Source organism: Symphalangus syndactylus, chromosome 2, assembly GCF_028878055.3.
Source record: "Symphalangus syndactylus isolate Jambi chromosome 2, NHGRI_mSymSyn1-v2.1_pri, whole genome shotgun sequence".
NCBI classification, from domain to species: domain Eukaryota; kingdom Metazoa; phylum Chordata; class Mammalia; order Primates; family Hylobatidae; genus Symphalangus; species Symphalangus syndactylus.
In genome coordinates this window covers 38,890,230-38,916,137 of record NC_072424.2, presented here as the reverse complement: position 1 = coordinate 38,916,137, position 25,908 = coordinate 38,890,230, and the positions used below count along the sequence as shown (strand labels likewise).

The 25,908-nt window shown below is 39.5% G+C and overlaps 1 protein-coding gene across 4 annotated transcripts; it reads left to right on the top strand.

The window, feature by feature from the left end:
• Positions 1-19: 19 nt before the first annotated feature.
• On the top strand, positions 20-25,908 carry CUTC (cutC copper transporter). Of its 4 annotated transcripts, none has more exons than XM_055252611.2 (9): positions 20-213; positions 4,045-4,116; positions 7,519-7,578; positions 11,328-11,537; positions 12,208-12,243; positions 15,409-15,542; positions 18,522-18,549; positions 24,315-24,420; positions 25,400-25,908. In XM_055252611.2, exons 1-9 carry the CDS (start codon positions 153-155, stop codon positions 25,512-25,514), a joined length of 822 nt encoding a protein of 273 aa, XP_055108586.1. In that variant the 5' UTR covers positions 20-152; the 3' UTR covers positions 25,515-25,908. The 4 variants fall into 4 exon arrangements, with proteins under 4 accessions (XP_055108586.1, XP_063484327.1, XP_055108597.1 ...); XM_055252622.2 differs by lacking the exon at positions 20-213 and adding an exon at positions 278-426; XM_055252631.1 differs by lacking the exon at positions 20-213 and adding an exon at positions 297-364.

The window sequence follows — 25,908 nt, the reverse complement described above, 5'->3', positions numbered from 1 at the left end:
GCGACTCCGCTTTCGCGGGGGCTGCTGGGGCGTAGGTGTCGGGGACGCGCGCAGGGGCGCGCGCAGCTGTTGACGCGCTTCTTAGCTGGTGCGCGCCGGAGCCCAAACTCCAAGTGGAAACTGCAGGCGCACGAGGGAGGAACGCGTGGAGCATGAAGAGGCAGGGGGCCTCCTCTGAGCGGAAACGGGCGCGGATACCGTCCGGGAAGGCCGGTGCGGAAGGTGGCGGGGGAGGGGACGGTCGGCCGAAGGCTCCCCGGGGCGGGCCGGCGGGAGTCGTGGTCAGTGGTGATTTCTTCTGGAGTCGTTTCCTCAGCTCCTTCCAGCCCCTTGGGCGGCACCTTCTATCTTTGAGGCGTTAAAGGTGTGGAAACGGAGGGCGTGACGAGGGGCAGGTAGCGAGAATGTCTCAGCTGTGGAGCCAAGGTTCGAGTCCCGGGGTCCCCACATAACGGCCCTGCGACCTTGTGCAAGTTGGTTAACTTCAGCTTCACGTTTTTTCCGTCGCCAAGGATGCCAGTACCCCCCGAACCAGCAGCCAGTACTCCGCTGGGATAGTTAATTGTCGAGCGCGGAGCCCAGTTCCTAACCTGCAGTTACCTGTAGCTGCCACGGCGGGGACGGGGCTTGGTCCTCAAAGCCACGCAGCTACCAAGTGGCGGAGCTTGTGGCTGCTCCAAGTCCCGAGTTCTTCCTGAGTGCCAGGGTAGGATGGCATGGCAGGTGCCAGAGAATTTGGCAAGTCCCTCTTCCTCTTCCTCCGTGAACTCTTGGTTCCTCCAAACGTTGACCTCAGGACTTCTTTACCTTCCTAAAAGTTATCAAGAGTCCTCAAAGATCTTTTCTTTATGTGGATTACATCTATCTATTTTGACTGTATTAGAAATTAAAACAAATTTTTCTTTGGGAGGCCGAGGCGGACAGATCACCTGAGCTCAAGAGTTCGAGACCAGCCTCGCCAGCATGATGAAACCCCGTCTCTACTAAAAATACAAAAATTAGCCGGGCGTGGTGGCAGGCGCCTGTAATGCCAGCTACTCGGGAGGCTGAGGCAGGATAATCACTTGAACCCGGGAGGCGGAGGTTGCAGTGAGCCGAGATCGCACCACTGCACTCCAGCCCGGGCGACTGAGCGAGACTCCGTCTCAAAAAATAAAAATTTAAAAAAAAAACAAAATTTTAAAATACTGATTAGAAAATAACCATAGTAAATTCATTACATGTTGACATAACATTTTCTATGAAAAAGAAATGTTCCTAAACAAACAAAAGCAAAAGAGTGGAAATATATTTTTGCAAGTTTCTTCAGTATATCTTAATGGAAGACAGCTGGATTCTCATACCCGCTGCTTCATTCAGTCTAACATGTCAAGTAGCCTCTTGAAAACGCCTCTTCACGGAGGTTGCAGTGAGCCGAGATCACGCCAATGCACTCCATCTTGGGTGACAGAGTGAGACTCTGTCTCAAAAAAGAAAACGCCTCTCACTTGTGAGAGAATTAAAGTGAAAAAGTCAAATAAAGTGTTAGTATTATTAAGAAAACGGTTGTAGCCCTGCAGACTCTGAAAAGTCTCAGAGGCTCCCAAAGCTCTTTGAGAACTGCTGCTGCTTCTCCTTTGATCTCTATAACTTTGTTGCTTGGGACAACTGCCTTGCTCTGCCTACTGTCATAGCCTTTTTTATACATCTCTCCATCTTCTCCTGCCTAGGGTCCTTTCTTGTGTGAGGCAAATAGTCCCCTGTCAGCATCAGCATCGGCCAGTGCCACTGATCTGACGGCTGGTCTGGTAGCTACCGGGAAACTCATGGAGTTAATAATGCAGAGCTGTTGGTTAAGAGCATAGATTGACACTTAACCCTTTCACAGTTTGGGACTGATAGTCTTTTTTTTTTTTGAGACGGAGTCTGGCTCTTGTCGCCCAGGCTGAAGTGCAGTGGCCTGATCTCAGCTCACTGCAACCTCCACCTCCCAGGTTCAAGCAATTCTCCTGCCTCAGCCTCCTGAATAGCTGGGATTACAGGCGCCCGCCTGCACGCCCGGCTAATTTGTGTACTTTTAGCAGAGACGGGGTTTTGCCATGTTGGCCAGGCTGGTCTCAAAATCCTGACCTCAGATCCGCCCACCTCGGCCTCCCAAAGTACTGGGATTACAGGTGTGAGTCACCGCGCCCAGCAGGGACTGATAGTCCTAAATAAGTAAGGCAGTTGCAGTTTGATGTTAGCAGATAAGTTTTTGTTTTATTTGTTTTTCAAAGTAAAAATTGCTTTTTTAAATTATAAAAGCAATATTGGGTAGAAAAAATAAAGCAATAAAGAAAAGTAAAAAGAAGAAAATAAAAATAATTTCAAATCACACCCCACCAGAAGTGACCATTACCAGTATGTGAGAACATTCTATTAAGTGTCATTGCATGAAGTGTGCATTGTTTTGTTCCTTTTTGTAAATTATGTGCTCCCGGAAAAAAACTCAAAACTCTGTTTACATCACACTTTGTGATATAAATACATTAATTTTGTTGTAATTATTCAGCTTTTAGTAAATATTTGATTATTGTGTACCATGGTAGATACTGTGCTTGTTGTGGGTGATGATAACGATTTCTCACGTAAAGACCTAACTTAGGAGGCCAGACGTGGTGGCTCATGCCTATAATCCCAGCTCTTTGGGAGGCCGAGGCTGGCAGATCGCTTGAGTGCAGGAGTTTGAAACCAGCATGGGCAACATGGCGAAACCCCGTCTCTACAAAAAATACAAAATTAAGCAAGTGTTGTGGCACATACCTGTAGTCCCAGCTACTGAGGAGGCTGAGGCACAAGAATTGCTTGAGCCCGGGAGGCGGAGGTTGCAGTGAGCCGAGATCATGCCACTGCACTGTAGCCTGGGCAACAGAGCAAGACTCTGTATCAAAAAAAAAAAACAACAACTTAGGAACTCTAAGTCAAGTAAAAGTGATCAGATATTTATCTGCATAAATAATAAAAGGTAGAAAGTAATTCATATTTTAAGAAGGAACAATTGGGGTTTCGTAACTCATGAAGAGTTAAATGAGTTCAAAAGAGGGACATAAAATTTTCTACTTTGGGAGAGAGAAAAAATCATGGAAATGTTCCTTGGAAAATTTTATTCAAAGGTGAAGCCAGAAGGAACTCTGGGTTGAGGAGAAGGCATTGAGGAGCCAGCCATAGGGACTGGAAAGATCTGGAAGCATAAGAAGGAATGAGACAGAGTATCGCTCTGTCACCCAGGCTGGAGTGCAGTGGCGCAATTTTGGCTCACTGCAACCTCCACCTCCTGGGTTCAAGCGATTCTCATACTTCAGCCTCCCAAGTAGCCGGGATTACAGGCACACGCCACGATGCCTGGCTAATTTTTGTATTTTTAGTAAAAACTGGGTTTTACCATGTTGTCCAGGCTGGTCTCCAATTCCTGACCTCATGTGATCCACCTGCCTTGGCCTCCCAAAGTGCTGGGATTACAGGCGTGAGCCACCACACCTGGCCAGATAACTAATACTTTTTGATTCTTGAGACTATATCCTTTACATGAATTATCTCATTTAATCCTCACTATTCTGAGGTACATACTAAAATCTACCTGTTTTACAGAAAACTTAAGTAACTTATCTAGGATCTCACACTAAATAGTTGGTGGGACATGGATTTGAAGTCTGTCCTGCTTTTAAACCTATATTCCTTATAAAGAAGTTTAAATATATTCTGCAGGCATTGAGAAGCATTGTACGAATCTCAGCTGGAATGTGATGATGAGGTCTATGTTTTAGGAAGATTAATTTGGCATTCAATAGACATTTTCCTCAGTATAATTTTTTATACATCTGTCTGTGTACCTATTTCAGTCTACAGGCATCAATTCAATAATTAATGTGATATTTTATTGCATTCATGGGCCCTAGTGTACTTACCTATTTACCTATTATTGGACCAATCATTTGCATTTTGGCAGCAAAATGTAAACCCTTTGTGGTAAATTGGTCTGGATGGATAGAACCTTTATGAACTCTTACCATTCTCCATGTATTTTAGGAGCAGCAAATGGATTTCTCATGGAAGTTTGTGTTGATTCAGTGGAGTCAGCTGTGAATGCAGAAAGAGGAGGTAAGAGAAATTAGAGAATGAATGACAGTTGGCTGCCCTTTTAAGAGTCTGAAAATTAATCCTGTGTGCTTATCTCGGAAGCCCTTGTGATCTCTAAGCATCTCCCTTAGAAACAACCAATTATAAACCCTACTGGAAAATTATGATCTAGTCTCTCCCTTCCTCTCCCCAAGTGGGTCACATTTTAAGTCAAGTGTCGACAATAGTACTTACTCACTGACCTCATTTTTCATTGAACTTAGCAAAATTTTAATTTTTTTAAACCATTAACTTAAAGATGACTTCAGAGACTTCATCATGAGGAATTTTATCTTTTTTACTTTTGAACATTATCTATTTTTCCCTCAAAGTTTCTGTTGTACTCTGAACTTGTTTTAATGGGAAGCACAGACATTTTCATCATCTCAGGTTCAGAAAAATTAAAAAAAAATTTTATTATGGAAAAATAAACATATACAAAAGTAGAGCAAATAGGATAATGAAGCCCCATGTATGCATCACTCATCTTCACCCATTTTCAACACATGGCCAGTCTTTCATTTATTTCGGGGGTCAATAAACTTTTTCTGTGAAGAGCTGCATAGTATATATATTTTCAGCTTTGCTGGACACATTTGATCTTTGTCACTTATTTTATTTTTAAATCTTTTGAAAATGTAACCATCAGCCAAGTGCAGTGGCTTACGCCTGTAATCCCAGTAATTGGAGAGGCCGAGGCAGCCAGATCACTTGAGCTCACGAGTTCGAGACCAGCCCAGGCAACATGGCAAAACCCTGTCTCAACAAAAAATAGAAAAATTAGCCAAGTGTGGTGGTGAGTACCTGTAGTCCCAGCTACTTGGGAGGCTAAGGTGGGAGGATCACTTGAGCCCAGGAGGCAGAGGCTGAAGTGAGCCAGTCACACCACTGCACTCTAGCCTGGGTGACACAGCCAGATCTTGTCTAAAAAAAAGAAAAAAAAAGTAAAAAACAATCCTTCTTACTTTGGCAATAGAAAAGAATGAAGTACTGATACATAACTATAATATAGATGAATCTTGAATATTATTCTAAGTGAAAGAAACCAGTGGAAGAAAATACAACATATGATTCCATTTATATGATATGTCCAAAATAGGTAAGTTTATGTAGACATAACGTAGATTAATAGTTGCTTAGGGCTGAGAGGCATGAGAAGGGTAAGTGACTGCTAAAGGGTATAGGGTTGTTTTGGGGGTGATGAAAATGTTCTAAAATTACTTGTGGAGATGGTTGCAAAATTTTGTGTATATACTAAAGAGTACTAAATTGTGCACTTTTAAATGGGTGAATTGTATGAGTGAATTATATGTCCATAAAGCTGTTGTTTTTCAAAAAGAATACAAAAACATTCTTAGTTTGCAGGCCATAGCCAAAACAAGCTATGTGCCCATAGCCCACATGCCATAGTTTGCTGACCCCTGATTTATAGTCCTAACTTCCTCTCTCAACCTCAGATTATTTTGAAGTAAATCCCAGACATCATGTTGTTTCATTTTAAATATTTCAGTATGTGTCTCTAAAAAATAAAGACTCTTGCTAGGCACGGTGGCTCACGCCTGTAATCCCAGCACTTTGGGAGGCTGAGGCGGGCGGATCACCTGAGGTCAGGAGTTCGAGACCAGCCTCAACATGGAGAAACCCCGTCTCTACTAAAAATACAAAATTAGCTGGGCGTGGTGGTGCATGCCTGTAATCCCAGCTACTCGGAAGGCTGAGGCAGGAGAATTGCTTGAACCTGGGAGGCGGAGGTTGCGGTGAGCCGAGATGGCACCATTGCACTCCAGCCTGGGCAATAAGAGCGAAACTCCGTCTCAAAAAACAAAAAAAAAGGACTTTTTTTGTTGTTGTTTCAGTTCTTTATTGTTTTCAAAGGCCTAGTATGTATACATACATAAGAAATCCAGAAATAATGTGGAATTATTAATGTATATTGTTTAAGATAAAGTCCCTTTTAAAGAACAAAACACCACAGTGTCACTAACACGCCTTGAAAAAAATCATTTCTTAATATCGTCAAATAACCCAGTTTTCAGATTTCTCCAGTTGACTCATACAGGATGTGTGTGTGTGTGTGTGTGTGTGTGTGTGTGTATGTAAACAGGTCTTTGAATCAAGAGCCAAACATTTCATTTGTTTTATATGCCTCTTAAGTCTCTTTAAATCTCTAAGTTTCTCCTGCTTTTTTCTTTAATTCTTTGTTTACTTTCTTAAGATTTATTTGTTAAAGCAACTGTGATATTCATCTTTTAGAGTATCCCATATTCTCAATTTTGCTAATTATATATGTGATACCATTTAACATAGTCCTCTGACCACTGTATTTCCTGTAAAGGTAGTTAGCCCAGAGGCCTAATCAGATTCAGATTTCAGTTTTGACAAAATTTATTTCTAGATAACATTATGTACTTCCTGTTGCATCACATCAGGAAGACATCACATGTTGATTTTTTCTGTTTTTGTGATACTAAGATTGATCAGGGAGTTCAGGTATTGCCAGCCTAACCTATCCTTAAGGTTTTCTGTCAGCTTTTCACCTAATAAATTTAGCAACCTATATTTTAGTAGGGGTTGCAAAATGGTGACATTTATTTTTCACTTATGAACTGGAATACTTCTGTAAAGAACTTTCCCTCATCATCTGTTTGGTTATGCTGAAGTAGAGTTTGTATAAGAAAGGCAGAATAAATGCTTGCTTATTTTCCCTTATTTATTATACTTATAATACTTTTTAGAATAATGAATTTGTTCTGTCTTCCCTTGAATTGTTTTGTCATTGTGAATCTAGATTTAGATATATTGTGTGTGTTTTAATCCATTGTAGTTATTCTGCTTATTGATGAACAAAATGTTCTATCTTTGGCTAGTGAGAGCTTCTTCAAACTGGTTCCTGAGATCTTTTGATGTGACCTTGGTAGCCTAATAATTCTTTTGGTTTCAGCATTTTCTTATTCTTGAAATGATCTTGGTTTAGCTACTCAAAAGTAGCTTTGTGTTTTTTAAAGCTTAGAATAATAAAGACCCTTTTGGGAAAGATTATGTTATTTTCTTATCAACGAAGACTCAGTATTCCACTGTATTCGGTTTTAAGAAACATCTTTATTCTATGTTACTTTCCTGTACATAGAGAGGTAACCCTATAATACAAAATTTTAAGAGAACTAGCTTAACTTTAATTAATTCTTAAATTTGAGTATGAGTAACACAATGTGGGCTGCAGAGTATAGCTGAGTTAAAAACAGAGTTTTACTCTAGTTTTATAATTTGATTTCTCTAAGATGATTTCTAAGACTTCTATATTTGGAAAAAATATATATAAACAGGTTGCTGTTTAATAACAGCTTATTTTTTAAAAATGTGTTGAGCAATGCTTTTATATTACAGGTGCTGATCGGATTGAATTATGTTCTGGTTTATCAGAGGGGGGAACTACACCCAGCATGGGTAAGTGTCTGTTTTTCCCAGATTTTCTGATTGGAGTTCATAGAGCCTGGAAGCAACTGATAATCAGTTTTGTTGGGGTCCTTTACTAATGTCATGTTAACTATGTTATGGATGTATCAGAAATGTTTATGGTTGTAAAAAACAAAATGAAAGATTTGATCAAACATATTTCTTTCTCACATCAAAAAGTTGAAAGGTAGGTAGGTAATTGTTAATACCGGTTCAGCTGCTCGGTAGTAGCGTCAAGGATTAGGCTTTTATAAAATCTTTCCATGCTGGCGTCCTTAGTATATTGAAGTCCCCTCCTGGTCTTTGTGCTATTGTTGTCATACATTTTACTCATACATATATCAAAAACTCCATGCTGTATTGGTAGTTTTGTTTGAAGAGTCAATTATCTTTTATTAAATAAGAGATTTAAATAATAAGAAAGCAATCATATATTTACCCATATGCAATTACCATTTCTGGTGTTCTTCATTCCTTTGTGTAGATCCCGTATTTCTGTCTGGTTTCATTTTCATTCTGCATGAAGTACTTTCTTTAACTTTTTTTGTTAAAAAGTATGCTAGTAATTCATTCCTTCAGCTTTTATATGTCTAAAATAGCTTTTTCCTTTATTTTTGAAAGGTATTTTTGCTGTGTATAGAATTCTAGGTTGACAGGTTTTTTTCTTTGAAGATGTTTTTCCATTGTCTTGCTTGTATTGTTTCTGACAAAAAAATCTATCATCCATATCTTTGTTTTTTTCTATGTAATATGTCTCTTTTTTTTTTTTTTTTTTTTTTTTTTTTTTGAGGTGGAGTCTTGCTCTGTCGCCCAGGCTAGAGTGCGGTGGCACGATCTCAGCTCACTGCAAGCTCGGCCTCCCGGGTTCATGCCATTCTCCTGCCTCAGCCTCCCGAGTAGCTGGGACTACAGGCACCCGCCACCACGCCCGGCTAATTTTTTTATATTTTTAGTAGAGACGGGGTTTCACCATGTTAGCCCGGATGGTCTCGATCTCCTGACCTCATGATCCACCCGCCTCGGCCTCCCAAAGTGCTGGGATTACAGGCGTGAGCCACCACGCCCAGCCAATATGTCTCTTTTTTCTACCTGCTTTTAAGATTTTTTCTTCATTACTGGTTTTGAACAATTTTCTTATGGTGTACCTGAGTATAGTTTTTTTCATGTTTCTCGGACCTGTGCATTTATACTTTTCATCACATTTGGAAAATTTTCAGCTTGCAGCTTGCAGCTTGTTCTCCACTCCCTCCTTTAGAGACTTAAGCTATTCTTACATTAGACTACTTGAAATTGTCCCAAAAGTCACTGATGAACTTCTCTATTTAAAAAAAAATCTCCTTTCTGTGTTTCATTTTGCATAGTTCCTATTCTATTGTCCTTGAGCTTACTGACCTTTTCTTCTGCACTATCTAATCTGCTATTAGTCTCACCTAGTATGTTTTCATCTCATACATTGTAGTTTTCATCTCTAGAAATTTGAGTCTTTTTATGTCTGTGATGTCTCTTTTTTTGAACATGTGGTATAAAGTTACGACAGCTGTTATAATGACCTTGTCTGCCAATTCTAACATCTTTATCAGTTCTGGCTTTGTTTCATTTGATTTATCATCTAATAATATATCTTATTTTCCTGCCTTGTAATTTTTTATTGGATGCAAGACATTGTGAATTTTACTTTATTGGTTACTAGACATTTTTGAATTCCTACAAATGTTCCAAAACAGTTTGGTCATTTTGGGTCTTGCTTTCAAGATTTGCTGGGCAAGTCTGGAGCAGTGGTCAATACAGAGCTAATTATTCCTTACTACTGAGTCAGGATTATTCTGTGAACTCTATCCAGTGCCCATGAATTTTGAAATTTTCCTGTCTGGCTGGTGGAATAGGCATTATTCACAGCTTGGTATGAATGACAGGCACATTATTTCTAATCCTTTTTATTGGTTCTGTCCCAGGCCTTGAATAGTTTCTTTGCATACATGCACCATTCAGTACTCAGCTGAATATTAAAGGAGGTTCTCTGCAGACCTCCAGAGTTATCTGTCTTCCTTTCTTCTTTCATTCCTTCCTTTCCTTTCTTTCCTTTCCTTCTCTTTTTCTCTGTCTTTGCTTTCCTTCTTTCCTTTCTTTCTTTCTTTTGACAGGGTCTCACCTGTTGTCCAGGCTTGACTGAAGTGGTGTGACCATAGCTCCCTACAGCCTCAAACTCCTGGGCTCAAGCAGTCATCCTGCCTCAGCCTCTCAAGTAGCTAGGATTACAGGCATGTGCCACCATGTCCAGCTAAATTTGTTTGTTTGTTTGGTAGAGATGGGGTCTCATCATTTTACCCAGACTAGTCTTGAACTCCTTGCCTCAGGCAATCCACCCGTCTCAGCCTCTCAAAGCACTGGAATTACAGGCATGAGCCACCATACCAAGCCTATCTTTTAAAAAAAAAAATTTTAAAACCATTGAGATAGTCTTTGCTACTCCAGTGTTATCTTTCTGTCCTCCCTGTGCTCTCTCCTATAAACTCTAGCTACTTCAGTCTTCCTGAACTCTCAGCTTTGTCTCCTTAACTCAGGGAATTGTTTTAGCTCCATGTGGGTCCCCCATCCCTGTGTTTTGGCCTAGAAACTCTCAAGGCAGTAAGTTGGGTCAATCAGAATTGACTTACTAACTTCATTGTTTACCATTTTCAAGGATCATTGCCCTTCACTGCTTAATGTCCAGTGTCTTGCAAACCATTGTTTCATATATTTTGATTGTTTTGTTATTATTATTATTATAGGTGGGAGGGTAAATGCAGTCACTGTTACCCTGTCTTGGCCAAAAGCAGAAGTCCGTATATGAATTGTGGTCTCCTAAATTATGCTACTCTGAGGTTGATAATAGCATTATTTAAGGTAAAAAGTTTGTATATGCAACAGCCCTTTGGAATCTTCACACGAAAAGAGGGCATTCCTGGCCATTCTAAAATTCCTAGATCATGTCTGTAAATTTGAGTACAGTCTGTTTTTGTAACACCAATTATGATTCATTGCTTGGTATTGGACAACTGCTATCCTATGCAAAATTGGAGTTCTTTTAGCAAGAAAAAAGAAGAAAATTCATACTGGGTAAACAATGGATGGAGCCTGTCACAGCCTTATACTATTGATGGTTTATGAGCTAGCCACATATTATGGCATATTTAGTTACTTTTATGCATAGATCTCTGCATAAAATCACAAATAAGTAGAACTTTGCCCCCTTTCACATATCTTGTTTAAAAAAAAAAAAAAGGTTTTGCTAAATGTCTGCCCATTAAAGGAAGATGAACTTTGAAGCTATTTAACCATCTCTCTAGTAGGTTTTAAATAGAGCTGTAATGAATTAGAAAGAAGAAATTGGATCTTGGGGAATAATGTACTGGCAGAACATCGAGCCTGGTAGTTATTGCACTTTCAAATGTCACATACCAATAAAAGGGTTCTGAGTCATACGGATTTTTGTTGAGTCAACTGACTAGTGCTTTTAAATTGTAGCATCTTCTGTTTTCTAAATTGTTCTATTTAACTCTTTGCTATTACTTACCTTCTGCCATATATACATTTTTCTTCTCAGTGTCCTCCTACCTTTTAGAGCCATCTTTGTCCGGTTTCTTTAGTTAACTCCACCTTTTTCTTTTGGAGGTAATATGCAAGAGCAAATGTAAATGACTAATAATATATCATTGGCTTTAGCTCACATTTGAATTTTAGTCTGCTTTCTTTTCTTGTAGGTGTCCTTCAAGTAGTGAAGCAGAGTGTTCAGATCCCAGTTTTTGTGATGATTCGGCCACGGGGAGGTGATTTTTTGTATTCAGATCGTGAAATTGAGGTAATGAAGGCTGACATTCGTCTTGCCAAGCTTTATGGTGCTGATGGTTTGGTATTTGGGGCATTGACTGAAGATGGACACATTGACAAAGAGCTGTGTATGTCCCTTATGGGTAAGAATTTGTATCTAAGACTTAAAAGCCTATAATGATAATTGTATTTATGCTCGCAATATAGAAAAACAACATCACAAAACTGACTTTGCGGTCATAGCTACAGACACTTATACTAACCTAAGTATTTCAAATAGTAGTTATTTAGATGTTTGGGGTGGGGTGTATGCATGGCAAAGCCTTCTTAACTCTCCTCAATTGCTATAGATTAGGCTCTGCTACTGTTCCCATAGAATAGAAATTTAAGGGAAATTTACCATGATTCCTTTAATCACTGCACCAAGAACTTCAAAAGCTATTATAGTTGGTGAGGATGGACCACCAAGTTTGAAGATGCAAAGAGGACAGAAGCAAACTACCTGTATTACTAGACCAAAGTATTTATTGAATGACCTCAGAGGGACAAGTATTAGATGTAATGCTGCCCTTATTGTTGTCAGATTAAATGATTTTCATTTGGTGCTAAGCCATGAAGATTTGGTGTTAAGCCATCAGAGAGTTTTGGAAAGATAAAACTTGAATTTGTAAGGCTGCTATTTTATTATTATGTTAGTTTACTGCCTTGTTAGGCAAAGAAAGTTAAAAAGTTTTAGCTAACATGGAGAATTCTATATATAGTAATCAGTGATGACATCTTCATTCATGTTGTTATGTGACTTTCTTTTTATAGCTATTTGCCGCCCTCTGCCAGTCACTTTCCACAGAGGTGAGTCATTTTCATTTTAAAAGTTCTATTGAACAGTGTTAGTTTTCTGATTTCAACAACTGCCACAACCTTTTTATGGGACACAATTCTGTAGTGTTCCAAGGTTACCAATTGGTTTTTTAGATCCTGGGACTAAAAGTTATAAAAGTAGAGATGTGCAATTTCTAGAAAATTTGAAGCCTTAGTTATGGAAAGTTGTTAAAAGTGGGTGTTGGTGTTGGTGGGACATAATAGAGAGAGGGAGAAAGTAAGCATTGCCTTCAAGTGTGTGTACCTATCACAGCATTCCAAGCAAGAATCCTGAGACTCATTTAACTAAGATTGTATTAGGTCATGTGCAACCCCAAAAGAATAAATTATTGTGGCTGGTGAAGTGAAAGGTACTGTCTATCTTAAGCCAGGCAAAACCATCCCTGGGGCTAGCAGTGAGGTGAGGTTTCACAGATAGAGACTGCTTAAGGGGAGAGAAAGTTGGGTATCTGGAGAAGAACTGGATCTTGTTAGGAAGGGAGAAAGGAGAAATAGATGCAATCTAGTGTTGACTAGTCAATGAACAGATGTCCACAATAGTATACAAAATTATTTTTCATTATAGCTTGTCTGCACCACAATGATTTTTTAATGTGATAGTTTCTTATAAATAAATATTTCCTATAAAAAATCAGGTAGTTATAATTTTTTTTTTTGAGATGGAGTCTCGCTTTGTCGCCTAGGCTGGAGTGCAGTGGCACGATCTCGGCTCACTGCAACCTCTGCCTCTCGGGTTCAAGCAGTTCTCTGCCTCAGCCTCCCGAGTAGCTGGGATTACAGGCATCTGCCACCATGCCCAGCTAATTTTTGTATTTTTAGTAGAAACAGAGTTTCACTATCTTGGCCAGGCTGGTCTTTAACTTCTGACCTCTTAATCCACTCGCCTTGGTCTCCCAAAGTGCTGGGATTACAGGCGTGAGCCACCACTCCCGGCCAAAAAACCAGATAGTTATAATTTCTATACTTTTTGGCTACACCTTGGTAAAATGGAAGAACAAGTATCTATTTTGCCTTCAGAGAGCACTGCCATTGCACATGAAAAGAAGTCTACAGTCAAAAAAAATTTTTTTACTTCAAATTTCTGTTCTTTTCTTTATTCCAATAGGTTTAACAAAAATATTTTTATATTTTCAAAATTTGTAGAATTTTTGGGTCCCACATTTTTTTCACTAATGTGTTTAATGAGATAGCATAATATTGTTATAGTGGTGAGAAGGGAACTCCTCTGTGGTAGATTTAGTTGCCTACATACACTAAAGGCGAAATGAAGGGGCCTGTCCCAGAGGACCACTACCACCTAATCCTCTGCAGGCTAGAGCTTCAATATCATGTAGCAGTATGAGAACCAAAGCAGAAGTAGGTTTTCTGTTTTCAGTTTCCTGATACCACTTTACTCTTTGAGGGCTCTGAGGAGAGGAGAAGTCTTTTAAAAGTAGGATGGGGCCGGGCACAGCGGCTCACCCCTATAATCCCACCACTTTGGGAGACCGAGGCAGGTGGATCACAAGGTTAGGAGATTGAGACCATCCTGGCCAACATGGTGAAACCCCATCTGTACTAAAAATACAAAAATTAGCTGGGCATGGTGGCGCGTGCCTGTAATCCCAGCTACTCAGGAGGCTGAGGCAGGAGAATCACTTGAATCAGGGAGTTGGAGGTTACAGTGAGCCGAGACCACACCACTGCACTCCAGCCTGGGCGACAGAGCAAGACTCCATCTCAAAAAAAAAAAAAAAAAATAGGATGGAAGTGAAACTTCGTATAGTCTGTTGAAAACAAAACAAGTATCCTTATGCTATGAACCTTGAGTATGTGGGGTTAATAGATTAATCCAAAATATTAGTCAGTAATGAGAATGTGAGCCAAGGCTTTTTCTAGAACTGGTGAGTACAGTGTTTCATTCTACCTAGTCCAATTTTTCTGAAGCCTTAGAAGAGTTTCCCAAATTTAACTCACCTGCCTATCACATTTAAAATTTTACCATATATGAGTGCTACCTGTGCACATTTATTTAATCATTTTCTTTAAATAAAATCTTAAGTATGCACCCATAAAAAAGAACAAGATCATGTCCTTTGCAGAGGCATGGATGGAGCTGGAGACCATTATCCTTAGCAAACTAACACAAGAACAGAAAACCAAATAGCATATTTCTCACTTATAAGTGGGAGCTAAATGATGAGAACACATAGGCACATAGAGGGGACCAACACACACTGGGGCCTTTCCGAGGGTGGAGGGTGGGAGGACAGAGAGGATCAGGAAAAATAACTAATGAGTACTAGGCTTAATACCTTGGCGATGAAATAATCTGTACAACAAACTCCCAAGACACGGGTTTACCTGTATAACAAACCTGCACTTGTACCCCTGAACTTAAAAAAAAGTTAAAAAAAAAAAAAAGTAAATTTATTTTAAATAGAAACTTTTATAATTACTGTATATTGAAAACTTTTCATTTCTTATCTGCATTTAAGTAAATATACTATTTAAATGTGTACCATTATTAAAATGATTATGCACAGTGGTATGTAGACTGTGTGGTGTGCTGATGAACTGGCTCTTAGAAAAAAGAGCCCTGATTTGTAGCATTTTTAAATTTCTGTGGTTTAAATACTCTACCTTCACTAATTTTTTTTATTATTATTAATTAAATTTTTATTTTTCTTTTGAGACAGATCTTGCTCTGTCGTCCAGGCTGGGGCACAATGGTGCAATCGGCTCACTGCAGCCTCGACCCCTTAGGCTCAGGTGATCCTCCTATTTCAGCCTCTCGAGTAGCTGGGACTATAGGTGCACACCACCATGCCCAGCTAATTTTTGTATTGTAGATATGGGGTCTTGCCACATTGCCCAGGCTGGTCTCAAACTGCTGGGCTCAAGTGATCTCCCCACCTCGGCCTCTCAAAATGCCAAGATTATAGGCACGAGCCACTGCACCTGGCCCTACCTTCACTAATTTCAGGCTGCCAGTGGATTAACAATCTGACTTGCAGAATTCTTGAGTGTTTAATAATTGGCCTTTGTAAGCCAGTACAAGCTAGGTCCAGCATGCCACTGCGTGTATACTACATTTTAGGAAACGCTGCATTAGAGATACCTGTTCAAAATTCACATCAGTTTTATTTATTCCAGCCTTTGACATGGTTCATGATCCAATGACAGCTCTGGAGACCCTCTTAACCTTGGGATTTGAACGAGTGTTGACCAGTGGATGTGACAGTTCAGCGTTAGAAGGGCTACCCCTAATAAAGCGACTCATAGAGCAGGTACATGGACTTTATCTTTTTTTCCCCTAAGACGCTGTTGTGGTTACTCCTGACATTCTGCTGTTTAGCCAGTTTGTGAGACTATATATTAGTGACTTTGTGGTTACTCTGTAGGAAAAGCAAGCAGGCAATAATGTATATAATTCTTATTTCTTTCACACAAGCCTTTGTAATAACCAAGGCTTTCAAGATCAAATTATATATAGATAGTGCCTAAAGATCTGATCTAACTTGGATAAGCACAGCAAATTTTACCTTTTCTCTGCCATTGGCATTGCAGGGTTTTTTTATTTTTTATTTTTATTTTTTAGTTTAGATACAAGGTCTTGCTATGTTGCCCAGGCTGGTCTCGAACTCTTGGGCTCAAGCCATCTGCCCTCCTTGCCCTCCCAGATTGCTGGGATTACAGGCATGAGGCACTGCGCCCAGCCAGCATTGCAGTTTTAAGCCACATCTTTTCGTTGTCAGCCCATGTATATTCAGGGGATCCCATATAAAATTATCATCTGGAGGTAAATTCCAAAACTAAAACTATAATCTTATTTCTTCTCATCTGTCAATATAGGAGGAAATATATTTTTCTATTTTAAGAGTTTTCTTGGTGAGCTAGCATCATTTGTAGAGCACTCAGAAGGTGACTTTGTAATTATAGTATGTCTGTGTTTTTCTGACCTCAGTCCAGAGGCATTATAAGTTAGTGAGTACAGACTTTGAGGTGAGAAAGTTGAGCGTTTGAGACTCGAGTTTGATACTTGCTATGTGATGTTGAGCAGGTTACTAGTCTTTAAGCCTCTCTTTCCCCCTGTGTGAAACTGAGATGAGTTTAATACTTATTTTAGAGTTTCTCAGAAGATTGCTAAAGATGGGATGTGTTAGAGGCTTAGCACAGTGGTTGGCATATACTAGGTCTTAATAATGTTAGGTTCTATTATTACTGCTATTATTAATAATATTAATGTTCCTGTGTAGACATCTGGTTATTTTCACTTTTCTATAGCCATGAAAATAATTTTCAGAAATTTCTCCTAAAGATCTGATGTGACTTTGCTATTCTGGGATGTAATGGTTTTACAAACATTTATTAAATATATATTAGATGCAGGACATTTGTACCGTGGGGGTAACCAAGGGCTAAGTGTCTGTGTGTAGTCACTGTCCTTACAATTTAGTGCAGAACAGGCACTTCTAATAGAGCAGGCAATTTTAATAGAGCTCTATTTTTAAAAGGTACTGTAGGAGTACATTGGAGAGGAATTAACCCCAAATTTGGGGAAATGAAGGTTGGCAATAATTAGAGGAAGCTTCCCAGAAGAAAAGACATCCAGACTGCAGTGTTTTACTCATTTGAAGGATGTTTGGGAGTTATCTGTGTAAAAGTTGGGGGCAGTGGGAGTGAGGATGAAGGGGATGTTGGTGGAATTGTTCCATACAAAACAAATAGTATAAGCAAGGGCTATAAACAAAAGCAAGCATAACTTAAAACACTGAGGAATGACCAGAATATTGAATGTGGACAGAATGATATCCAGAGCCTTGAAAACGTTATTAAAGTATTTATTTTCGTGGTGCAGCGAGGAGGCCTGAAGTATTTTAAAATAGAAGAGTTGATGAGTCAGGTTTCCAGTTTTAAAAGGTTACTCAGTAAGGAGTAGAAAATAAGATATAACCGCCATAGTAATGTATTGCATTTCAAAATGTGTATGTGTGTGTGTATGTCTGTTATTTGTATGTTAATCTATTGGTTAGTAGGAAGAGCTACTCAAATATTCTCATACATTAACTTTACTGAAGTAACTACCTAGTAGTGTAACATACTAGTTAAAGCATAGGCTTTGTGATTGGACAGGTCTGTGTTTAAACCCTGGCTTTGACACTTACTAATAGTGACCATGGATACATTACCTAACCATCCTAAACCTCAGCTTGCTCTTCTGCAAAGTTAGGATAATAATAGCACCTACCTCCTAGAATAGTCGTGAGGGATTTCTTCAGGTTATAGCACTTAGTAATTGTTCTATATTATTAAATCTGACATTTAGTGATTGCTGTATATTATTAAATCACTTTGATAGCCTTATATAAGCATATACTTCTAAATAATCTTGTGTGGAAGGCAAAAAGAAATGGTAGAATTCATTTCTTTAAAAATATTATTTCTCTATGTTTTGGAAAGCCTTGATTTGAAAGAAACAGGCAAATACGACTTTTTTCCATTCTGAAGTGATTTCAGCTTTTTAGATAGTCAATGTTTTGTTTTATGGATGCTTTGTTCAGGCCATTTGAGAATATGAAGCATCCTTGTTCCATTTATTTCCCTAACAATTTTTAAATTATTTGAAATAGACAGTCCCCTCTTTCACTCTCTTTCGTTAACTTTATTTTTTGCTTTATTTATTCGCTTGCTTTGTTTTTTCTTTGTTATACTTACTGCTACCTGGAATTTTACTGTATAAATATCCCTGTGCATTGTCTCATCTTTCTTGAATGTGTAAGCTCCATGGGAGCAGGAACTTTCTCTTACTCACCATGTCAGGGCGGAAAAACTTTTCTTCTATCCTCAGGGTTTGTTATTGGGGGCCCGCAAATTAAACTGACTAAAGACAGATTAGCAGGAGTAAAAACAGATTTTATCACATAAGTACATATATATGTAAGTATATACAGAAGTTCACAAGGAAATATGACTTAGAATTGGGGGCCTATATACCATCTTAATAGGTGAAGGGGAGGGAGAAAATGGCACTTACTGGGGGGAAAAATGACTTTTGGAAAGATAACTTTCTAGACACAAATTTACTATGCTGAACATCTTACTTATCCAAGATCCCAAAGAAATAGAGAAGATCTAGTAAAAATTAAACATTAATAGTAATTTTTAAAATTTAATATATTCTGACTTATGTTTCTATTCTCACTGCCTTATTATCCCATTCAAGAGAAAGATATTAAAATTTACTTGTTTTTTTTTTCTTTTTTCAGGCAAAAGGCAGGATTGTGGTAATGCCAGGTATTTATTTATCTATCAATTCACTAGCATAACACTGAACTATAGCGGAGGAAGAGCAAAGGAGGCAGGAAAATGTGAGAGAGAGTATTAGTACATTACATATTAGTACATGATCTTCAAAGAGAAGAATATATAGTTTGATTAAAATGTTTAAAACTGAGAGATCTGTGCTAGAATTTAAAAGTTTAGATAAGAAGGAAAATATTCTAATAGGGATTAGCTCAAAGAGGAGCAAATAAGGAAGTAGATAGAGATTGAGGTTTCTCCATATTTGCTCTCTCATTATATAGAAATTTATGAATTTGAATGTTCATCTCTGGTGAGGCACATCAAATTTGATCCTAATCAAGTTTTGTTTAGGACAAATGTCCTAATAAACAGGGTTTAAGCAAAGGTTTAGGCAACATCCTTGGGTAAAATATAATACTCTCTCAGTTCCTGAAAATCTCTGATTGCCAAATTATTTCTTGTAACCAGAATTTAATCATATGATCCTGTTGATAACCATAAGATCAGTTAAGTTCATAATGGCTAACTAGAAATGAACAGTTGGAGCAGCTTTTAAAGAATTAGATAATACAACCTAGAAGAGTGAGACAAATGTAAAGACAATCTTAATTTTTTTAATTGTTTCTCAAACATATAAAAAAGTAGAAAATAACATAATGAATCCTCATATGCTGTCTATCCTGAAGTATTTTATTAAAGTTAAATTGAAAGCATCATGACATTTTATCTTTATTTATCTCTAAAAAGGGTGGGATGTTACCATAATGACAATTCCATTGTCACACCTATCACAATAAACATTTAATACTCAACTTTCTCCAGTTGTCCCCACAATGGTTTTTATAGCTGATATGTTCAAACTAGGATCCTGTCAAGGAACAAGCATTACATTTTCAGTTATCTTTTGTTTGTTTGTTTGTTTGTTTATTTTTAGAGATGAGGTCTTGCTATATTGGCCAGGCTGGGCTTGAACTCTTAGCCTCAAGCAACCCTCCTGCCTCAGCCACCCAAGTAGCTGGGACTACAGTTGCACGCCGCCATGTCCAGTTCTATTATCTTTTAAAATATCTTTAATATAGATGTTTTTCCTTTTATTTTTCTTGCTTTAAAAAAAAGTTACATTTACAAAGTTTGGGCTGGGCCCAGTGGCTCACGCCTGTAATCCCAGCACTTTGGGAGTCTGAGGCAGCCAGATCACCTGAGGTCAAGAGTTCGAGACCAGCCTGGCCAACATGGTGAAATCCTGTCTCTACTAAAAATACAAAAATTAGCCGGCCATGCTGGCATGTGCCTGTAATCCCAGCTACTTGGGAGGCTGAGGCATGAGCATCACTTGAACCAAGGAGGCGGAGGTTGCAGTGTGCTGAGATTGCACCACTGCACTCTAGCCTGGGTGACACAGCAAGACTCAGTCTCAAAATAAAATAAAAGTTTGGATCACTTACCCTGTAAAATGTCCTACTTTCTGGATTTGTCAGATTATTTCCTCATGATATTATTTAGATTGTTCCTCGTGCCTCTGTATATCCTATAAACTAATAGTTAAATCATAAGGTTTGAATAGACTCTGCTTAAATATTTTTGGTCAGAATACTTTATGGGTGATTCTGCATACTTACATCATATGACATCACATCAGAAGGTATTCAGTCTCTGGTTATCTCACTACTAGTGATGTCAAGACTGACCAGGGTTTAAAATAGTGACACTTAGATAAAGAGTAACTTTTAAAACAGGCCGTGAACCTGGGCAATATAGTAAGACACCATCTTTACCAAAACGTAAAAAAATTAGTTGGGCATGGTGGCGTGCTCCTGAAGTCCCAGCTACTCTAGAGGCTGAGGTGGGAGGATTTCTTGAGCCCTGAGGCTGCAGTGAGCTATGATCGCACCACTGCACTCCAGCCTAGGCAACAGAATGAGACCCTGTGTCAAAAAAAAAAAAAAGGCCATATAAGGAGTATTGTCAGATACTTAGGAAGGCTTTGACCTTTAACAAGTCCTTGAAACATAAGCAGAGAGAAAGTATATATTATCTGTCAGAGTGTGGTACTTTTTGGTTAATCAAGGAATGTTAAAGAGACTTTCTGAGTGTGATGCTTTTCCATTTAGCACTAAATATTTATAGTTTTGACAACTAATACTTAGACAATTGTTGACATTAAGAGTACCTTTATTTAATATGCAATTGTTATCGGCTGTGTGCAAGGCATTACTTGGGATGCAAAGCTACACAAGAAACTACGTTCTCAAGAAGCTGACTCAGGTCAAAAGATGTTACGTACAAAAATATTTGTGATTAATTTCTTTAACAAACCTTATCAGGCAAATGTTAATTGTATGACAATTATGTATATTATATGCTAATTGTGTGATAGATATGAAAACAGAAATAAAGTAATCCTACTTGAGGAGCTCACAGAATAGACTTATAAACAAATGTATTACAATTTCATGTGAATAAGTACCAGCAAGTAAAAACTCCTAGGTAAGTCATTCTGAATGCCTAATAAGTATTCATCATTGAGAAATATAAAGAGGTAGTTCCCCTCTAGGAACTTTCATAATGAAACCTACAACATATTTAGGCTCTGGTTTCTTCATCTATAAAGAGAAGAATATTAAACTAGTTCTGTGGGATCCTTTTTTTTTTTTTTTTTTTTTTTTTTTGGAGACAGAGTCTTCACTCTTTCACCCAGGCTGGAGTGCAGTGGCGAGATCTCGGCTCACTGCAAACTGCAAGCTCCGCCTCCCGGGTTCACGCCATTCTCCTGCCTCAGCCTCCCGAGTAGCTGGGACTACAGGCGCCCCCCACCACGCCTGGCTAATTTTTGTATTTTTTAGTAGAGACGGGGTTTCACCTTGTTAGCCAGGATGGTCTCGATCTCCTGACCTCGTGATCCGCCCGCCTCAGCCTCCCAAAGTGCTGGGATTACAGGTGTGAGCCACCGTGCCCGGCAGCTATGGGATCCTTTTTAACCATAGAGCTGTGTTAGTCTGAGTCTGGAAAGATGTATTATCTGTGTACTTAAGTTGCTGATAACTGAGCAACATGTGTTTCAGTGGCCAGATGTTTTGTTATTTGTTAGAAGGAATAGAAGGAAATAATATATTTGTCTCTTAATCCTTACAATAAGCTTGTGAGGTAGCCAGTATTATCCCTCTTTTATTGGCGAAAAAGTTGAGGTCAGTGAATTTAAATAATTTATCTAATATCACATAGCTGTGAAGAGCTACAGTGATAAAGCCAGGATTTCAGTCTAAATCTACTCAGCCTTTATTTTTTCTATTTCTTTCTTTTTTTCTGAGACAGGGTCTCACTGTGTCACCCAGGCTATGGTGAAGTGGTACAGTGGTGCAGTCTCAGCTTACTGCAGCCTCTGCCTCCTAGGCTCAAGCGATCCTCCTACCTCAGCGTCTTGAATAGGTGGGTCTGCAGGCACCCACCACCACATCCAGCTAATTTTTGTATGTTTTTGTAGAGACAGGGTTTCACCATATTGCCCAGGCTGGTCTCAAACTCTTGAGCTCAAGTGATCCTCCTGCCTCGGCCTCCCAAAGTGTTGGGATTACCAGTGTGAGCCACCACACCTAGCCTTTTTTCTATTTCTTAAGGCTCAGTGATATTACTGTACTACTAAGGGAAAAAAGACAAGTTAATGAGTCTGAAACAGTGTGTAAAAATAGGTTATTTCAGCATCTTTAATGGCTTGAGATACAAAGTACATAGTTTTAAAATATTCAGTACATCCTATAGGGAGATAAGGATATAAAGATGAATAAACTAATTTCATATTTATGATATACTGGTATCAATTCAGAATATGATTCTTTATATATAAATAAAAGATTGTTCATCAAAACAAATGTCATAAAATACTTGGTGGTACAGTTTTAATAAAGTAGAATCAGATTCTTCTGTGAAATGAAGTATAAAGCTGATACTGTAACTAATAACCTGTATAATACCTTGCATTATTCCTGTTTCCAATGAAGTCAATGTAGTCTTTACATCCGGGGCTAGAGACACATCTCTGAGGTTGTGCTTTTGTAGATTTTTTTCCTCAAACCTATCCTTACCTTTCTTTTTAATTTGATTTTGCTTTAATTGAGGGGCAAGCAGGGATAGCATTGTTATATTAGCCAATGGACAGATAAGATTCTATCATACATGTTCTATAAACTTAATGGTACTTCCCCAGAGTCTGTAGCCTATGTATCTTTTATCACTTTTCTAATCTCATTCTAGCTGGGTAGGGAGAGACTAATTTTTGAAGCAATGAGAAATTCAGTTTGGGGATTCCAAGTAAAGTAAGCAGTCATTATTATTCCTTAAAATTTATGCAAAATTCTATTTTACTAACATTTTTTTTAATTTTTTTTTTGCACACAAAACAATAAACATTTTCTAAAAGTACATACAAACAAAATGCATATCAAACGTATTAGGAAGGTTGCACATGGGAAGACGGGGAATAGAAACGGGGGGTGGGAATTAAAGAAAATAAATGAGAGAGGGACTTTGTATGGATCAATGATAATAACTCAATCCTCTATTTGACAAAGAAGAAGGAGAAGGAAGAGGGATAAAAGAAAAAGAAAATGGGATAAAGGATCAGAAAGGGAGGAAAATAGAAAAAATTAGAGTATGACTCCAGGGTAGACCTGTTTTGTTGTCGCTTGGTTGGTTGGTTGGTTTGTCAGTTGTATTTTTCATATGTTTCGCCATGTTGGCCAGGCTCGTCTCGAACTCCTAGCCTCAAGTGATCAACCTGCCTCGGCCTCCCAGAGTACTGGGACTACATGAGTGAGCCACCACGTCCAGCCCCCACATTGCTTCTGGCCTCTGTGGTAGACCTCCCAGACGGGGCAGCCGGGCAGAGGCGCTCCTCACATCCCAGACAATGGGTGGCCGGGCAGAGGCGCTCCTTACTTCCCAGACGGGGCGGCCGGGCAGAGGCGCTCCTCACATCCCAGAAGGGGCGGCCGGGCAGAGGCGCTCCTCACTTCCCAGACGGGGCGGCCGGGCAGAGGCGCTCCTCACATCCCAGACGATGGGCAGCCGGGCAGAGGCGCTCCTCACATCCCAGACGATGGGCGGCCGGGCAGAGGCGCTCCTCACATCCCACACAATGGGTGGCCAGGCAGAGACGTTCCTCACTTCCTAGACGGGGTGGCGGCTGGGCAGAGGCGCTCCTCACCTCCCAGACGGGGCGGCCGGGCAGAGGAGCTCCTCATAACCCAGACGATGGGCGGCCAGGCAGAGACGCTCCCCACCTCCCAGACGGGGCGGCGGCCGGGCAGAGGCTGCAATCCCAGCACCTTGGGAGGCCAAGGCAGGCGGCTGGGAGGCAGAGGCTGCAGCGAGCCAAGACCACGCCACCGCACTGCAGCCCGGGCAACACCGAGCACCTCCGTCTGCAGTCCCAGCACCTCTAGAGGCCGAGGCGGGCAGACCACCGGAGGTCAGGAGCTGGAGAGCAGCCTGGCCGACATGGCGAAACCGCGCCTCCAGCCAAAGGAGAAAAACCAGGGAGGGATGGTGGCGCGCGCCGGCAATCCCAGGCAGCTCGCAGGCCAGGGCAGGTGGACGCAGGGAGCCTGCAGCGAGCCGAGTGTACTCCAGCCTGGGCCACAGAGGGAAGAAAAGAAGAAAGAAGGAAGGAAGGAGGGAGGGAGGGAGGGAGGGAGGAAGGAAGGAAGGAAGGAAGCGCAAAATTCTATTTTACTTAATGTGTTACTTATTCTTTCCAACAGGAGGTGGTGTAACAGACAGAAATCTACAAAGGATCCTTGAGGGTTCAGGTGCTACAGAATTCCACTGTTCTGCTCGGTCTACTAGAGACTCGGGAATGAAGTTTCGGTAAAAGTGTATTCTATGATTCAAATAAAAAGGATGAGATTAACTTTTACTTTCTCCCAAATAGAAAAACTTTAGATGGAGGCATGATTAATCAATGGAATATTGTGACTACTACATAAGTATTGTAGTTGTTTTTATAGTTGAAAAACATTTCTAAAATGATTCTTGTCCTGTCTTAAATAAACAGGCTCTTTGAACATAGGTGAACCTTGCCTTGTAAAGGCATTGCTGAACTTAGACCAGTTAATAGTAAACAAATTCTGCAGTTGAGCTTCAAATGAGTCAGATATGCACATGTGCCCATTCGCCTATGATATCCTGTAGCAAAGTTAATAACTATGGCGTAAGGATGGAAGAGTCATAGTCATTTTTCTCCCTCCTACCTTTAGTACTTAGTCTTCCCTCACATTTGTTCTCTGTTTTCAGTTATTTTGAAATTATATTATCATTAAGAAATTGTGACTATTGTATGGGGTTTTTTAAATACTTAAGAAGACTCTTTAATAGTAGTTGAATGTTTCTATTTATAAATTGGGAAAAACACAATGTAAAAGAAGCAAGATGGCTGGGCGAGGTGGCTCACGCCTGCAATCCCAGTGCTTTGGGAGGCCAAGGCAGGTGGATCAGTTGAGGTCAGGAGTTCGAGACCAGTCTGGCCAACATGGTGAAACTCCGTCTCTACTAAAAGTACAAAAAAATTAGCTGGGTGTGGTGATACGCGCCTGTAATTTAAAAAGAAAAAAAAAAAAGGAAGCAAGAGCCTTAGAACTTAAAATTCTAGATATAAAATCAAGTATACTCTCCGGTGGATTCAGCTGCTGGATGTTTCAAGTAATTAATTGATGAAAATTATGGAATATACTAGTTCAGCATACTTGACCTACCCTTGTATCATGAAATAGTCTATAAAATGAAGTGGCAGTAGGAGGGCTCATTTAATAACATATAATTATCTGTTCCTTTATTATTTCTATTACAGAAATTCATCTGTTGCCATGGGAGCCTCACTTTCTTGCTCAGAATATTCCCTAAAGGTAACAGATGTGACCAAAGTAAGGACTTTGAATGCTATTGCAAAGAATATCCTGGTTTAGCCAGACCTCTCTGAGAGACATGGATATCACAGGATGAAAGTAGAAGTATAATCTGCAATTCTCTATGACACGGCTTTAACCTTCTTCTCTGGCCAGGACAGTCACAATCTTCATTTTAAGTTTCACATGGCCATGGAGAATGTGCCCAAGAAGAAAAAGAATTTGAAACAGAGATACAGTCACTTCCTTTGCTTAGTCTTACCAGTGATTGTCGTCATGGTTAAAGCTGGTCTATGCTTCTTCCATAGACAGAAGCTTAGTCTGTTTTTGGTGGAATTAATTGATGAACTGGGAAAATTTAACTGCATGGTATGAATTCAGAGTGTGACTTAAGAGTCAATTCAAAGCAGTATTTTGACTTTTCCTTTGTAAAATAAAAATTTCCACTCTTACA